General features: G+C 33.6%; 1 protein-coding gene across 1 annotated transcript; it reads right to left on the bottom strand.

Moving 5' to 3' along the window:
• Positions 1–477: 477 nt before the first annotated feature.
• On the bottom strand, positions 478–4,252 carry LOC144424243 (low-density lipoprotein receptor-like). The gene is made up of 3 exons (XM_078113360.1): positions 4,189–4,252; positions 2,303–2,393; positions 478–1,052 (listed from the first exon to the last, which is right to left on the bottom strand). Exons 1-3 carry the CDS (start codon positions 4,250–4,252, stop codon positions 917–919), a joined length of 291 nt encoding a protein of 96 aa, XP_077969486.1. The 3' UTR covers positions 478–916.
• Positions 4,253–19,431: the final 15,179 nt, after the last annotated feature.

Below are 19,431 nucleotides of genomic sequence, written 5' to 3'. Positions count from 1 at the left end.
TCTCTGATAAAGTGTTTTTAACAAAATATAAATCGATGATTTTCGTTTTCAACTTTCCATCGTCGTTTAGTTTTGCGTCGGAAATAAGATTATATAATTATTACTAGAATTTATAGGAAATTAACCAATGACGTAATTTGCAACTTGATAACATAGTCTCATTTCCATATACAAGTCAACTGAGAAGTTTTGTAAGAAAACTTATTGTAATTAGCATTCGGTTACGATGTTGTATATTCATCATTATCAAACGTAAAGCAAAATGTTGAATATTTTCAAACCGTTGTTCGCATCAGGTTATGCCACAAACGGTACTTTGTATTAAAAGCTTGGCATTGTTCATTATTACAATTAATAATCAACAGGCAGTTAAATACTTGATAACGGTCAATAGATTTTTTTTTAATCCAAACGAAAACAATGAAGAAATTCTCGCTTTTACATTGTGGCACAGAAAGAGAATGAGTATATTTTTAAACCGTTGATTGCATCAGGTTATGCCACAACCGGTACTTGGTATTAAAAAGCTTGGCGTTGTTTATTATCACGATTAATAATCGACAGGCAGATAAATACTTCATGACGGTCAATAGATAATGTTTTTATTGCTCAAAACGAAAACAAAGAAAGAAATGTCTCTTTTACATTGACGGCGGAATAGACGTGATAAAAATATGTCTCAATATTTTCAGTTAATTTGACCTGACTGTTTTATATAGGTCTCAAATTTAAGTTTTTTAAATGTGATCCTGAATAAATTCCAATGTTTACTTGACCTGTTGGATGTCCGTCACATTTTGAATCACGAATTTTTCATTGTTTTGTGAATAGTTTCGATTCTTGACATATTTTCATATACAGATTAATATTGACAGATTTATATGGAAATTTCATTTATATTTTCAAGGTGTTGGTATTAAATGTTTTCACCTTCTTTGCAGAGTGTTTCGTTCTTAAAATTTTCATGACGAGGAAGATCACAGATGTAAATATATCTTCGACAAGCCATCCCATTTAAAGTTGTATTCGGGGCAAATTCATCGCTTCCATCTCTGTAATGAAACAGTTTGTTTGATGTTTTATATATTATGTGTAATTTCTAAATTGTCTTGATTGATTGTCTGACTTAATTCTCTCCATGCTATGATTCAGTAATCCCTAATTTTGTGAGGAAAGTGAAATTTCATAAAAAACGAAAAAGTAATAGCTACCTCACAGAATCTCAATCGTTTAATGTAAATATCATTTTTGAACTGAGTGTATGCGGTATAGGTAACTGATGTTTTATCATTAAATTATTATACAAAGATATTTATCATTAGGAAATAACAAAACACGTTGTCTGTTTATTTTATATATTTCAATCACTATATTTCCCAAAAGTGAATAGTGAATCGCGCTAATGATTTGGTTTCTAGGAGACTAACTAATTATCCTTTTTCTATGCTTTTTATCCGGTGTATCCGTATGCATATAATGCAAGGATGCTGTAGCAAGAGTAAATTTAAATGTGGGAAAAGTGAGTTTTAGAAAATTGGATGAAATCTCAAAAATAAAAAATTCTGAAACCTTCAAATAAATATAATTCTGTCATTGCTTCCAAATTTTCATCTGAATACCGACAATTATGAAAATATGTTATCAATAAGGATGAATATTTTTTTCTCCTATCATTTTAAACAAAACCTTCTCGAATATCATGATAAAGTGGGTAGATTTTTGATATAAATTAGATCGACATAATATAATAGACGCACTTTTAAAACACTATATATTTTTTTGCCAATTTATGGACCAAACAACATCAAATTTTCAGTAGTACATGAATGTGGAAAATATTGCCAGAAGAATATTGCTTTTTTCAACTTCTTATTAAGTTTATATATACTGAAAAAAAAAATGATTATATCCTATGCATCACAATGCATATTGAGAAACACAACTGTTTACAAAAAAAACAGACAGTGGTCGCTCTTATCTCGCTTCTTATTGTCGAGCGTCAAATAACTTCCAAGCCTCGAATGAATATTTCAAATCGATGTTCTTGACTAAAATGCATTAAAATATATTTTCCCGATTGCAGTTGTTTAGCATGCACAAAATGGTGAGTACCAAGTAACGCCTCACTGTAATTGTTTCTATATTTAACTATATGGAACAAATATACTATCCACCATTAAAACGAGTCTGTTACAGAAAACAACGTCAAAATGGGGTAGATGTTATCGGAAGGTCCGTTTTTGAAATAACCATTGTATCCATTTATTTGAGCATTCCTACATTGTTCCAATTCTATTCTTACCTGCAATCACGATATCCATCGCAAAACCAATCCAATGGAATGCATTGCGTTCGGTCCAAGCAAGAGTAATCATCTTTGGAACAGCCAGATCCTGTACGAAAAAATGATATCATGAATAATTTTGTTTTTGAAAATGTTTATTTTTTGGTTGAAAGTCGTAACTGCACAGATATAAATGAATCAGTGGCGAATGGGTCTACTGGAGAAGTCAGCAGGATAACACCAGTAATCATTATTTTTTTTCTTTCAATTTATATATAGCTAGGTAGTACGAAAACGGGTTAGACGTTTAAATCAAATTTAAAAATACACTGCAGCAGGTGATAGATGCTCAAGGAGTGTTAAATAATGAAATAATAGGAAATATGTGTTTGGCTCATTTTATTTATTGTTAATATATAAATATAAATCTACTTTCTTTTAAAATTCGGGATATCTAAATATATTACATTAAATCTACATCTTTCCAAAAATCTCCAATGAATAAAAAACAAGAAATTGAACAAATTTTCAAACCTTAACATTATGCGATTTTGCACGAAAGGCACAAGAATTCATGTATTGCTATTAGTAATGACAACATAATTATATTTATTTTATTTTACAACTCAAATCTTAAGCTTACTAGAATATTACATTTTGGATATTGCCTTTGTGTACATATAATAAAAGATTAAATCCCTCTACTTTTTGCAAATCATGGAAGCTTGCGCTGGGCACCCCAACTCGAACCTAAAAGAATTGGAAAATAAAATTTATTGAAAATTCATTGAAACTTCGCATAGATTGTCATTGATAAAAGCCCAGCAGCGTGTGATTTCACACGAGAGGCATTAGTGTTATCCTCATTCAAAGCACTACATAGTTTGTAAATTGTTTTTACTACGAAATTATGAAGTTTTATGAGTTATACTTGTTCACAAATGCTTTTCATTTTCCCCTAGTTGTCTAAAATTTAGTGTGGCAAATGTTTACTCCGCCAGCAAAACTTGAATAGAAAGAATGCAACGGTGAATACAATAAGCGAATATTCATACTGTTGTCAGATGTTGCTGAATTTTATTAGATGTGTAGATGCCTAATTTTGTTAAATGTGTACTCTAATCCTCTGATGCATGATGTGTAATTCTAACTAACAGTAAGTATCTCATAGTTTCGTTATCTTATATTAAGAATTAATGAAATTTATTTTTTTGTTTATCAGGTGCTTAATTGAAATTGTTTGTTGGTGTGTGCGTGAGTGTGAATCCAATTGAAAAATACATTGCAGCTTGTGTTTATTTGGTCATAGCATGTGAATGAGCTAATTATTGAGCAAACAACTTTGGGCTCTATTCATTTTTCAACTTATAAACATGAAGTTAACTATATTGTCATAAATTTTTTTCAGTGTTTGTTTTATCCGAATCATTCTACACCAAAATCACAAATTATAGTCTGCTTTAAACAAATCAGATTTACTTTTTAAATATTTTAGAAACCAAAGTTCGTAGGTTCCAACTACTCTGCTTTTATTCATGTAATATCAATGACATACATTCTATAAAAAATATATATATATTGAAGAACTTAAGTTCATGGTATTGAAACAGGTATTCACTCTGTAACCATCATTTTACATCAAGATACTAAATTCGTCAAACTGTGGGGCATGCTCAATAATTTTTAATTTTGTTTTTAAATGTCAAATGTTTCTCTTACCTCTAAGAAATCAGTTGAATTATTATATTTCTTTAGAAACATATGTAAGTCACAGAACAGCCCAAATTGTTTCGTAGGTTCCAATTACTCTGAGTATCATCATGCTAACATCGCTACAATATTTTATGTACAATATCTATTTCATTGACCATGGTTATACAATTAATATATGTAAATTTCAATACCTTTTTCTATTTTAGCAGAAAGCAAAACGCAGACAAGCAACACATAAACAAAGCCACTCTCCATGACTAAATGTTCTTGTAATTAATTTCTGTCCGTTTTGTACTCCAAGATAATGACAGTATTTATTCTTTGTAGTTGATATATATTTATATACGTAGACAAATTATAATTTTTTATTCTAGTTATAAATATAATTCAGTATTGCAAAAAGAGAAAATGCAATTAATGCTTTTAGAAACGTAATAAAGTAGTTTCAAAGAAAGTAAATAAAGTGAATTTGAGAATTTCAGGGTTCACGCTGCTTGACTTGATTGAAAGAGAATCAAATTCAATTTTGCCAAATTGTGTATTTTTGCAATAAAACAACAAAAGACCAATAATATAAACGTGTGATTTGTATCATTCACAAATCCCTTCCTACACTTCTAATAAGCGTATGAGTGCTCGGTGGTAAAGTATTTAAATTTGAAACATTTAACCACGCCAATATAATTCTACTCTTCGTCAGGTAATAGTATAATTATGACTTGAAATATATCATGCAACGTATCTTAAAACTTCAATAACAAATTAGATCTTATTTATGTTTTTTGATAGCGTTTATTATTCATAGGTAGGTCATCTAGTGGGATAATACTACTACAAACATTCAATTACCCATACACAGTGAAAAATGCACAGAATCCAAACGGTACTTCCGTAGTATGTGTACCAGGTAAGAGTTAGGGCATAATTTTATTTCGATTTTTCTTATTTTAGTTCTATTACGAGTTCGCGGACTGTCTGTGTTAGCCAAGTGAATATACCCCCTACCTATAGATTTCAGTTCCTTTACACAACTTGATGTAAAATAGGCGAACAAAATTAATTACATTAATTACTTCATATTGGTACACATACTTCTGGAGTGCAATCCAAACTCTTTTTGCGATCTTCAAATCAGCACCAGCAATAAACACGTTGGAAGGCAACATGTAATAGGCAATAAATAGCACTAGAGAGTTTTAAGTTTTGCATAATCGAATTTTTCAATCTACGGAAACTACTGTTCGAAAACAAAGCCAAACTTCAGAGATTGGTAAAACAAGTACTTGCATAGCCGTGTACTACTAATTTTGGACCACACTAATGAATTCTTGCTTTTTGTCTTATACAGGACTGGAAACACTAAAATAAAGAAAAGAAAATTTACATTGAACTAAACTTTACATTAATGTAGCAAAACCGTGACGAATATATTCTGTGGTACAAAACGACGATTGCACGGCGTAAAAAGCTCGGAACTAACTCGTCAAGCATTATTGGATCGTCTTAAAAATTGGTCTTACGTCCATGTTTATAACAGGGGAAAATTTATAATAGCGTTAGCTAGGTACAAGCGTTAGCTAGGTACAAGCGTTAGCTTGGTATCCGAATCGTGAGTCGAATGTTAGCGCTGCCAAGTATTTGCTATGCCATCCAGATCGGTCAGTATTTGTTTGGTATGGATTCGGACAGGACGCAATTATTTATAGGACTCGGCGAGTCTTCATTCAATGTTATTTTTACTAATGGACGTTTTTGCTATGTACGCCTGTGAAGCGCAGAACAAAAATATATTTGGTAAAAATTATGTGTTACAGTATCTTATTAAAAAAATTCACTGCTTCTTCCGTTCACGATCGTCATAAGTAAGCTACTAGATTTCGTTAATTCAATGTTGCGTTTAGTTAAACTCTGCCAATGTGGTAATGAAACCTGTACCGTATGCTTTTTGACGTATTAACTAACAACTCGCTAGTAGCCGCATGACACTACATAGATGCGCAAATCTGATACCGCGTGCCGCATTCACTATTTTTGTTATACATACGTGCCCCTGGATTCAATAGAAAATTATATATGCAAATTCCCGCAAAACCGCAAACAACAATATTTAGTGTAATGCTTCCACAGAATTTTGTGACTGGTTATTTTATCAAATATTCCGATTTTACATGGATTCACAATATGATTTATCATAACATTGGTTTTTAAATTCCGTGTACCGCTGAATTCAATAGAAAAAAAATTACTCAAATTTTGTGAGCGATGATCCCTGTTATAACAAAGTATTCTAGTTCCACGTTCAGTTTCATATCAAAATTGAAATCGCTTCATTTTCCTGATTGAATGATTTTAAATGAATCAAACCTACGTCAGCATCACTTCACTCAGCGTCACAAAATTTGATCCTTCATCTATAAAATCAACCTAACCTGAATAAATATAGACTCTTTAGCTGTAGAGTCTAAACGGCTGGGCCAAATGGATTGAAATTTTTTACGTGGGTTATTATGCTGTCAACCTAGTAATGTGCGTTTCACCAAATATCCCAAATGATATTTTCTTCCCATGGCAGCAGCGAAAAAAGAACCTGAATTTTCAAATTGAACTGACAGTTTCGGTAACACGCTCACTTAAATAACGCTGCCGTTATAGACCCGCAGGTGTCTGTGGATGGTAACCGCCTGAAAGCGGGACTCAACTATCAAAGAAGATCCCAGGCGCCTACCGGCTTGTGTATTCAATGTCCAAGTTTTATAAAACAGTTTATATATACCACTATTCCACAGTGTGAAATTTTTAATATGTGTAACCTCAGTGATAGGCTGTGTATGAAGTGCTTACGAATATTAGGCATCAATATAACTATATAATCAGTCGGTATATAGAAATAGTTTCAATTTAATATTGGTATGTTGGTTTGCAATCTGCCGTATTGGTAACCGGGTATCCTATTCTATCTTTATCATCCCAGGGTACGGTAGGCTACCATACGACATACGTGTCAGGTACGGCATATCATTACCGTACCTATACCGTATATACAGTGATCAAATATCACTATTCATTATTATAAACCTTATGTGTGTTAATTCTCATTGATTTATTGTATCTGATGTTCTTTATTCTGTATTCCATTATTTCTTAATGTCCAACGCTCCACCATTGCAATCATGTGGCTAAACCTAACAACCCATGTCACCATCAAAACTTCCCCAAACTATTATTTCAATCAATGAAGTTGAAGTGGGGAATACCCAAACAATTTTGTGGTCTGATAGCTTTCTAATATAATCCCAAATATTTATCTATCCCTAAATATATTAGTCAATTAATTTTCTATACAGTAGAAAAGCTACACTTTCGACAATACTGAACTTCTCGATCTTTGGAATATATGAAATCGGAGCAAAACTTAATGATCTGTAATCTATCTTCAAATAACGAAATTTGGTTAATTTTATGATAAGAAATTTGAACAGAAAAGTTCGAAAGCATATTTGCCCATATACATGCAAATATGTACCTGTAAATTGCACCCAGAACAATTGCACCTGCATACTTTCGCATCCACGGAAATGTGATCCCGAGCATTTGCGCGAATTTTTGCACTTGCATATAAAATGCACATTAGAGTGTTGAACTTGAACCCGAATTTGTTCATCCACCAATATCCAATTCACTTACGTTTGTTTGCACTCATGGACATTTGCACCCACGTTCATTTGCAGTCACGGAATTTGTACCCTCACTCATTTACATTTACGCCATCAAACATATTGTACCAGTGTACATATTGCACCCCCTTCCATTCGTCCCAATGTACAATTTGCATCTAGGTAGATTTGTAGACACGACATTTGTATCTACGTACGTAGAACTGCGCCCACGGATATTTACATTTATTCAAATTTGCACCAACGCTCATTCTATCCACAGTCAATTTTTACTCGTGATTTTACGTGTTTCTCACAACATTTTGTATCACTTTTTTTTTTAAATAAGTTTCCCCTGGTTTGTTTTGGTGCAATGTGTTCTTGAATAAGTCTGAATTAAATGAGGCTTCATTATCATTCGCCATCGAGCGACGGCCAAGCCATAGCTTTGTCCACTTTACAAACCGGTGCAAACAATCACAGTTGTCCAAAACTAACTCTATGTAAATCATGAATAAATAAAGAGACAAAACTTTGTCTGAAACACATATATTCATGGCACAAATGAATGAATGCGCAAATTTTTTTTGATGTAAATGTAACCATGAATGATGTTCATGAGTGCTAATATCTGTCCGTTTTTGCAACTGGTATGTGGGTTCAATATCAATATGTGGATGCGAATGTCAGAAGATGAAAAAGTACGAGTGAACTAATACGGATTTAACATAGTAGACGCAGTGATAATAGAATCAAGACAGACAACGGGCCATTCTAGTAACACAAAGGTTAAAAGTTCAAGTCATAAGCCTAGTTGAGCCATTGCATTTCTAGTCAAAATCCACCCCGATTGATGTTTCGAACAGAGTCATAATAAATTTTGTAAACAATTGTAACATTAGATGAATAGGATTCAGTATTTTTCCACTTACCAATCAATGCCATTCTAAAACAAGAGAGCTATGCTCAAATATATGGACACGTAGAGTCACATAATTTTGATGACGTCATAGCGAAAAAAAAAGTAATAGCCTTCTGGAGAAAATTTTTATCTTTAACCACTAAAAATTTCAAAGCAATTGGTCCAGTATTCGAAGAGAAAAGCGACTTTTTAAAAACGTGTCAAAGAACAACAAGAACAAGAACAAGAACAAGAACAAGAACAACAACAACATAATATTGAAACGATCGTTATGTCCACTACGTGTCCAATTAGCATTAGGTTTTTATGGAAGATTTCAAGGCAATAAGTTTATCTCTGAGTAAACTTCGACTAGAAAGCATGGAGGTAATATTTGTAAGTTAAAACCTGGACTATGTTTGGAGGGCTTAGGCACAACCAAGAATGACTCAAATACAACCAGTCATTATGTGTAATTAGGTCCGATATATTCTCGGTAAGTGGAAATTCAGTCTGTTGTAATACAACACGTTTATGGTTGCTTGATGGTCCAGAAAAGTTTTAAAATATATACCTATAAAATAAAAATAACCTGCGTGTAGAATATACTTAATAATAATAACTTGAGATACCATGTAGTCATGTACCGGTTTATGCCAAATCTCATTTATGCGAACCGTAATTTGATGTTTTTCTGTTTCAAAAAAATACATCATTTTGGGCATTTTTTTGGAAATGAATGAAAATAGCGGAAAGATAACGGGACTCAATTAATAAAATCATTTATCCGAATCTGTTTGCTTCACAATGCTAATTTTTAAACTTTACTTCAATCACCGTCCACAAAATTTGATCTATTACTCAAGGTCATTTCGCCACTGTTTCCTAATCCAGAATTCGATCTAACTATACCTGAAGTGCTATCGTCGCAAGAATTATTTGCAATATATTCTGCCGGATTCCTGTTTCTCTGAACTGAGGTATTTTCACTTTGGATATGGCACTGAAAGAGCTAGCTCATTGAATCCATTTTAGGTGACTAAGATGAGCGAATACAACACTTTAACTGGGCTACACAATGACCGCACCATGGCGTTTGACGTGAATTATAATTTCAAATAGTTTCGCGTGATCTTACCCTGGCGTAGTTTGAAATTATTCTCAAATCGAGATGGTTTCATGGTCGATCTATTGCAAGAGATATAAAGCGTACTTCCGACATATGGAAGTATTTCAGTAAAACCCGATTCCGTTATTTAATGTCATTTATGTGACAAAAATTCCATTGTTCGATGTGTAATTTCCACTCTTAGATACCATAAAGGAAAACAGCATCAACTGCGATCAGCTGATACTAGCTCGATCAGCACAGTACCGAGTGTAATACCACCAGAGACTGTATTCAAAGCGGCCGGAAATATTATCAATTTAAAGTGTTCGTCCCTACTTCCCGAATATAGTCGATATGCTAATATATTCCTGTTCAAAATGCGCACTTGTTGGATGACAATGAATATACGTTCCTGCAATAAAATCGTGAACAATGTATTGTGACCAGAAACCGATTCTGAATATATTATTTTCAATTATTTTTGAAATTTGTAGTGTGCTTACCAATACATTGGGTGATATTATTTTAATTAAACGCCTCGGGAGACAAGTTTGCGATGACCTAATCATTTGAAAAAAATTGTACACTAGAGGTGATTTGTACAGGAGATGTCAGTTAATGGTAAAAACATTGTAACCCATACTCACCAAAACTCGGCTAACCGATAAAACCAATCCTAGCCCTAAGATCTCAACCCCCCGTCACATCAGTCACCTCAAAGAACTGGCTAACATATATATCAATATGAGATACCGTTCTGCACCAAAATACCATTCTAAATCTTGTAACTTTCATTGCATTCGCCTTCCTCAAATTAAGACTTACTTCGCAATGTTTTCACATTTTCAGTTGCATTCAAAACTAAACTAAAGTTTCACACCAAATTTTACTCCAGTCTGAAACCTAAGTAAATTTAATGAAATTTTGTTGCGCAAGAAGCATCCAGCATGGGATTGGATAACGTGCATGTTGTTTCCAAGATTATCACTATATATAAGTTTAGAAATCGCTCACAAAATAAATTTATTGAATTTTGAAATATATTTGGGATTGGGTCCATTCAAATATTTCGAAAATATTACCTATTCAAAAATAAGCTGACTGCACTAAAGACAGGCGCTGACCCAACACGGAAGCGGCAAAATCTGAAAAATTGCAACTGATAAATTATGTTTTCAGATTGACTGGATTTACCTAATTTCAATGAGTTTGAGCACGTTTAGTCTGGTCGAATATAGTATCATCCATTCAAATATGAGCTGATTCCACAGATGCTAGGCGATAATTGAAACGCGGAAGTGCCAAAATACCAATCGACTAATTGTTTTGCAAAATATTTGCAGAAATAAGTTGACGTAATACAATGTTAAATTGATGGAGCAATTCCGCTCGAATACTATCCATGCATATCAATGTTGTGTTTTTAAATGTGAAGTAACTACGAATACTTGATTGCAACTATTTTTCTTTAAGTAGAGATTTTCCTTGTGTTATCTAAATGCTTGAACTTGCTAAAAAATAAATTGTCGCGAAAGATGGTCTACGCAGTTGGGTTAAAAAGAAAAAGAAAAACTGAATTTGATTACCAATGGCCATTTATATTGACCCTTGGTGAAATTCTGAAAAACTGAAAAATGAAATTTTGTTAATAATTAAGATTGAGAAAAAAACTAATCAAGCTAATAATCTCTGTGAAAGGGATGGAATAACTGTAATAGATAATGTATAACGCGAACTGTATCAAGTTAATATAAATATGTCATCTAGGATTGTTCATGACTATTGCCGAGCGTGAATTTGAAAAGGCAAGTGTGGAAGGTGAAAATGAAACGCAATCAAACTATATTCAGATCATGTGAGCAAAGGGCTTACTACGACTATGTTACTTATAAAATCCACGAACTAGCTCACATACACACTAGGAGAGTGGAAGCAAATTTAAAAACTACAAATAAAGCGGTGTCGGAAATTAGGAGATGACCCAGCCAAGGACCACTCGGAGACTCATGAAATGCAGCTTCGCCACACCCTACGCCTACACCATGCAGGTAAAACTTCTCCACGTCCACATCCAAACGAGTACAAGCAAGCAAACGGACCTAATAAGTTATAGGTCGGAGGGTTTAATGCGAATATACAACCGATTGTGATGTTGAGATTAATCAGAGTCTAGCATTGCATATTATAGTATAAAAGGTTTTCGAGTTTGAGCTCAAACGTCCTACGTTTAAAATACTACTATTTTAACCACCAAGGCACCAAAAAATTTATTGGCGAGAGTAATCAGTTCTATCAACAACGGTTATTGGTCGAATTCGAAAAATATATATTTTATTGAACAAAAAGGATGATGATGATAATTATTTTATGTGTTGGTGAAATGTTAACTTAAACACATTTTTGTGATTTATCTTGTATTTATCATTGGCTTCTACGCACCTGTACATGTATGACCATACATGGATAGGTGTAAACGGGAAATATACTTTGAAACACTGTTGGAAAACGTTTAGGTGAAATTAATCGGTTTACGTCAATGGGGAAAACGAGAAAGTATGGTTCTTTCATTGCGCATAATTCTATACAAGTTTGTACAATATTTGGGTATATCTAATTAACAGTAATCGCAAAAATCATTTTTCAAATTTGCATTATTCACTATACTTTTCAATTTTTTGCTTTCGATTTTTTGTTGTTGTCAAAATTACAATTAGTCAGTAAGTTATTCAACTCCAGTTTGTAATTTGCAAATAAATTTACACTGCTACACCTCTTCTTACAAATGAATCATTAGTGAGGGTTATCTATACGAATTCAATATAATATATTGTATTAAACCGGTAAGTTTTTATATTAAAAGAGAGATTCAAAAGTTAAAGGCCATAAAAGAGATTCTGATGGCGATTACTACTTCATTTTGACATATTATATTATTCTCTTTGTAACCCATTTTGTTCTTGAATGTCGAATTATTCTATTATTTATTCTTACCACTATTCCTGACAGATACCACTGAAACGTGAAACCCTTTGAATCAAATTAAAAGAAATCAATTAAATTGTGAAAATATTTTAGAAACTTATGTAAAGTCACGGAACAGCCCAAAATTTTCACGTAGATTCCAACAACTCAGCGTACCAATATGCTAACATCGATACAATATTTTGTATACAATATCTATTTCATTCACCTAGCTACCTTTTTCGTCTCGCGTGCCAAAATCGGCTAAATTTATCGACAAAATTCTTCCGCGTTCCGACCAAAATTAAAAACATTTTTTGCCACTTTCAGAGCAAAGATACACAATAATAAATCCTTTGAATAGGTGCAGACAGATTCACTAGTCGGAAAATATCAGTCCGACAATCCGATTTGATTACTTATTCTATATCAGTGAGACTTTTGCTGCTGCATTACCGCTGATAGAGATTTCACATTGGGTGTATATTTGGTAACTTTCAGGCTATTCCTATTACGAGACTTCATAACGTTCATAACTGAGAACAGAGATTCACAAGTTTATGTAGATGTAAACATGGAGAGTAATGCAGTTGCGAAGTTTTTAAGAGATGGAAAATTATCGGGAATGGCATCCCAATCATGCAATATTTCGTTTTCTGCACTTCTCTCTTGTATTTCCTTCCCTATCGCTTATATTTCTTTTGAAACCAATTTATAACTGTAAGTTAGAGAGTAACTTTAACCAACATTAGCTTCGCAACTTTATAAATCAAGCAAAAATGAAGAAAAAAGGGTGACACAGACGAACTATATTAGCCTATGTATGAATGTAGCCAAATGAATGCTGCGCTCTTCTTGAGAGCTTACTCATTTGTTACGTCATAATGTAATATGTCATATGCCATATGTCATGAAAGGACAATTAGAGTTTAAATAAATAACGGGTTGTTAAACGATAATGAATAAACGAACACCGAGTTTCATCAGATAGTTCAGAGTCTTGAAACCTTTTATCTGAAGGAGAATGATCTCGTTTTCGAGGCCTCGCGTGCGTGCCGAATAAATGGGCTCGCGTGCCAGGGGTTGCCCACCCCTGACCTAGGTTATACAATTATTATATGCAAATTCCATTACCTTCTCCTATTTTGGCTGCAAGCAAAACGCAGACGACCAGCACAGAAATAAGCCCTCTCTCCATGAATGAAAGTTCTTGTAATTAATTTATGTCCGTTTTGTACCCCAAGATAATGTCAGTATTTATGCTTTGTAGTTGATATATATTTGTATGCATAAAAGAGTTATAACTTTTTGATTCTAGTTATAAATACAAATCTGTAATGCAAAAAGAGAAAATGCAAATGTATATTTTTCAAAGACATATATAAAGTAGTTTTGAATTTGAGAATTTCAGGGTTCACGTTGCTTGACTTGATTGAAAAAGAGTCAAACTCAGTTTTGCCAAAATGTGTATTTTTGCAATGAAACCACAAAAAAAACAATTATAAAAACGTGTGGTTTGCGTTATTCACAAATTCCTTTCTACACTTCCGATAAGCATAAGAGTGCTCGGCGGCAAAGTATTTAAATTTGAAAGATTCAACCACGCCAATAACTTTTACTGTTTGTCTGAAACGGTATAAGAAACAGTAAAATCAGACTTGAAATATATCATTCAACGTATAATCTAAAAAGTTGATACCAACTTACATCCCATTAATGTTTTTAATAGCGTTTATTGTTTAATACACGAACTGCACGATAATTCAACTCGAGGTACTTTCCGCATTACGCTAACAGTTTGTGTACCTAATTTATATTAAATGAAATTGGTATAAATATGGAAATCACAGGAATCTAGTGGGATCAGACTGCTACAAACTATTTAAATGTTCGATACTTTGATCGGGAATGCCGTATTGAAATAAAAAAAAAACACTACATTCAGTTAATTATACACAGTGAGAAATGCACAAAATCTAAACAGTACTACCGCAGTATGTGTACCAGGTTATGGCGATACCTTACTTTTATTCTGGTTTTCCTTATTTCAGATTTTTACCAGTTCTGCAACTGTCTGTGTTCAATCAAATATACCCCATGTCTATGTGTTTCTTTGCACAACTTGATGGATAATATGCGAACAAAATGAATTACCTCTTTATCGGTACACACACTCCAGAAGCTCCATCCAAAACTTCAAATCAGCACCCGCATTAAAAACACGTTGGAAAGCAACAGGTAATAAATAGGCAATAAATAGCACTAGAGTAATTTAATTTTTTCATATTCTAAGATATCAATCTACTGAATTTAATATTTGAAAACAAAGCCGGACTTCAGTGATTGGTTGAACAAGTGCTTGCTTAACCGTATACTACTAATTTTATACCACACCAATGCTTGCTTGCTTTTTGTCTGATACAAGACTGGAAACATTAAAACGAAGAAAAGAAATTTCACATTCAATTCAACTTTACACTGATATAGCGAAACCATGACGAATTTTCACACTCTTCTAGTATTATTGGATCGAGTTGATATTTAATCTTACGTTCATGTTTATAACATGGGACAATTTATGAGAGCGTTAGCTGAATATCTGAGTCGCGAATTCAGCTGTATCACGGGTTACCTCGTCTCGAGAGTCAGGTCAAGTCCAAGTTGATTTTTAATTTCTGACCGTTAATCGAGTCTTTGCGCTCCCGAGTATCTGCCATGCCATTCAGATCGGTCCATGTTTGTTTGGCTTCGGTTCCGGATAGGACGAACTCTATTATACGACTCGGATTTAGTATTAATTTTATGTAACCTAACCGTGTCGTCATTCAATATTATTTTTACTACTTGACGTTTTTGCTATGTACGCCTGTGAAGCGCAGTACAAAAATATATTTGGTAAAAATTATGTGTTAGAGCAGGGCTTCCCAAACTAAGGGCCGCGGCCCTGGAAGAGGCCGCGAAACGCATTTTAGGGGCCGCAAGGAGAACACCAATTTCACACAAAGTACCATATATATTGTACTTTTTTCAGACTCTTGATTCAAAATACAATTATTATACAAATAGTGTAAAACAAAGATTTCACGATTCCGAGTGAATACATCATCATAATACCGTGTTTTTCCGAAAATAAGACACTGTCTTCAATTTTCTTTCGAAAATAACACTAGAGCTTATTTTTGGGATAGAGAATAATGAGATTTTTTATTATACAAAATATGAATACCGATTTCCGTTTACTTATAAATAGCACGTTTTTATTTAAAATAACTGCTACATATAGACTATTAACCATTTAAAAAGGTAGAAAATATTTCTTGCTATCCACTGGGACGCAGTGGTTCTCAAACTTCATTGTATAGTGACGCCCTTCAAAGATATGCTCAAGTTGCGACCCGTGAAAATACATATTGGTATATTTTAATAAAAGATCTTTTTGGCAATGAGTTTCATATAAACGAACAACAAAACTTAACGACAGTCAGTGAAATCGCAATAATGAGCCTTGGTAGAAAAGCCTGCTTTATATAAATACGAAATCGCAAAGAAGATGGGAGTGCGGAACCCCCTTTTTGAACCAAGGACAAATAATCTTTATTTACAGAAAGCCGAATTTCCAGAATTAAACTTTCCTATTATAGCAACATCACAGGTAAGATCGATTTAATCTTCATTTTTTTCCAGTGAAAGTAGAAGATATGGGTTGTTCGAAAGGTTCACGAATCACGAAATTTTGCCACGTCCTAGCAAACTTCCACGAGATTGCGTCAAAAAAAGGTGGGCTATCGACTAAGTCTTTTTTAAAAGCGAGCGCTTATATTGAAATCCTGTTTAAAATTCAGGCTTGGTCTTATCTTCGGGGAAACACGGTAGAATGATGGCGCTTGCATAACAATGCATATTCTGATCGTGAAACCCGATTTTCGGGTGCTTACATAACAATGACGGCTTTAATCGTTAAGCTAGCGGTTTCTGAAGACGATTTGCTGAGCGCGCCTCGAAACATATTACATATCATATTTATTCTAAATGTTTAATTGTTTCAAATGACGTGTTTATGAATCGAAGTCATTTTGCCGTTCTATGTGTTTACTTTCTGTACGTAGGGTCTATTGTTACGTAATATAAGTGATAAACTCTACATGCTGCAATTTCGTATAGGCTGCAATTTATTCATTTGCTGAACCGAGTTCATCAAACTTGAGTGATTTCTTTAGCATTTTAAAGAAAAACAAGGCAGAGATAAAAAAAAAAAAAGAAACGTTAACTTTTCGCCTTTATTCCTCGGGCCTACATGATTAAAAACCTCAAAGGACATTTAGTACATATTAACGATGACAAAATTGTGTTTTGTTTCAAGGCAGTATATTTTTCGTGTAGATGCGCCATGAGTTTTTTCCCTGATAATTTGGCGTCGCACAAAATGCTGCCTTATGCTAAGTTTGATAAATAAGAGTGAACAATTCGAGATTAGGACCATGCCGTCGGTAGCCAGACATTGTACTTTATCATTTAGGCCTGTATAAACATACATTGAGCCTTGCTATGCAGAAAAAAAGCATTCGTACCCATCACACTGAATATTTGAGAAACGTTAATCTGAATAAATATGTGCTTGTTTTTGTTATTGAGTAGACATGTTAAAGTTGAGAATTAGCTGTGCCAATAAAACATCAAAAATGCATAATTCGAACAGTTTTGCATTATTTAACGTGGACAATGGCCGCGAAAAATTTTAAAATATTAAAAGGGGCCGCGAGCTCAAAAGTTTGAGAAGCTCTGTGTTAGAGTATATTATTAGAAAAAATTCACTGCTGTTATCATTAACTACTGTAATAAGTAAGCTACTATAAATTTCATTAATTCATAGTCCACAGAATTTAGTGACTGGTGATTACTATTTCAATAAAATATTCCGATTATACATGGATTCACAATATGGTTTATCATATCATTGGTTTTTAAATTCCGTGTACCGCTGAATTCAATAGAAAAAACATATTCAAATTTTGTGAGCGATGAGTCTTGTTATAACAGAGTATTTTATTTCAACGTTCAGTTTCAAATCGAGATTAAGAACGTTTTCTTTCCCTGATTGAATGATTTTAAATAAACCATACTTAAGTCAGCATCAATCTACTCAGAATTGTAACATATCATCCTACATCTATAAAATCGACTTAACCGGAGTAAATAAAACAATCATTCACCCCGTAAAACTTGTTTTGGACACGATAGTTTCAACTTAAGATTTATCGTATTCAACAAATATCGGAATCGTTGCATCCCAATACGCTGATGTTTCGAATCACATATCAACCCAAAGTCAAAGGCGTTAAAATAGAAAAACACGATTAAAGTAAATATATCCGAAATTTCTGGAGAGGTTCAATATAAAATTTCTTTAAAAACTTTCTACTTTACTACCTAAAATCTAAAAAGGGAATAATTGCCTTAGTTTAAAATGCGACTTGTTTTTCAAAATCCCTAAGATATTGCAGTGAACAAACGGCTATGAAGATGGTATCTCTACGTTTTATTAAAAACTCTAATGACACGACCCTGTTCTGGGTAAAAACGACTTTATTGAATCTCAGCTTTGAGAGACCCTTATTCTCAGTCGGTGTGTCTGTCTGTGTAACTGTTGCGGTCCCGCTTAACTGTAACGTCTAAACGGCTGGGCCAAATTGATTGAACTTTTTACGTGGGTTATGCTGCCCCCCTAGTAATGTGCGTTTCACCTAAAATCCGAAATGGTATTTCGTTTCATGGCAGCAGCGAAAAAAATGAACTGACAATTTCGGTAACCCGCTCACTTAATAACGCTGACGTTGGTGACCGGTTGCTTGAGTGCGTGCCTCAACTATCAACGAAGATTCTGGGCGCCTACAGGCTTGTTTATTTATTGTCCAAGTTTTAATAAAGCGTATAGATGGAACTATTTCAATATGTTAATATATGTAACCCCAATGCTGGGCTGTGTATAAAGTGCTTACGAATATTAGGCATCAATCTAAATATAACCAGTCAGTATATAATAAATTAGTTTCTATTTAATACTGGTAAATTTTGCAGTGTACCGTAATGAAGCACTCTTTTGCTTAATTCAACAAGTAATTTCAAACCTATAGAAGTGTATGCAAACGTAGCACTGAGGGTATACAAAGTCTGTTTTCATTCAGCTCATTTTTATGTTACACTATCATATATGAAAGCTTAGTAAAACTTAATGATTTGTACATTGAAATATATCTTCGAATAACAAAAATTGGCTAATTGTATGATAAGGAAATTGGACAAAAAAGTCAAAGGCACATTTGCACCCATATACACGTACACGCAAATATGTATATTGCATTCAGCACAATTCCACTGGCATACTTTCGCATCCGCGGAAATGTGCTCCGAGCATTGGCATTTGCTCAAATTTTTGCACTCGCATATAGATTGTACCTTTCACTATTTGCACTCAAATAGACTTGAACCCAAATTAGTTCACCCACCAATATTTGTACTCAATTACAACTGCCCCTACGTTCATTGGCAACCATGGAAATGTGCACCTACGTTCATTTGCAGTCACGAAATTTTTACCCTCACCCATTTACATTTGCGCCATTAAACATATTGTACCGGTGTACATATTCCATTCGTCCCAACGTACAATTTGCATCTACGTAGATTTGTGGACAGAACATTCGTATCTACGTACACTTATGTACGTTTACTTATGATTTAACCTGTTTCTCACAACATTTTGTTTCAATTTCTTAAATATGGTACACCTGTTGGTTTTGTTTTGCGGCAC

Source organism: Styela clava, chromosome 6 (genome assembly GCF_964204865.1).
Source record: "Styela clava chromosome 6, kaStyClav1.hap1.2, whole genome shotgun sequence".
NCBI classification, from domain to species: Eukaryota; Metazoa; Chordata; class Ascidiacea; order Stolidobranchia; family Styelidae; genus Styela; species Styela clava.
This window is presented reverse-complemented; position numbering and strand designations above follow the sequence as displayed.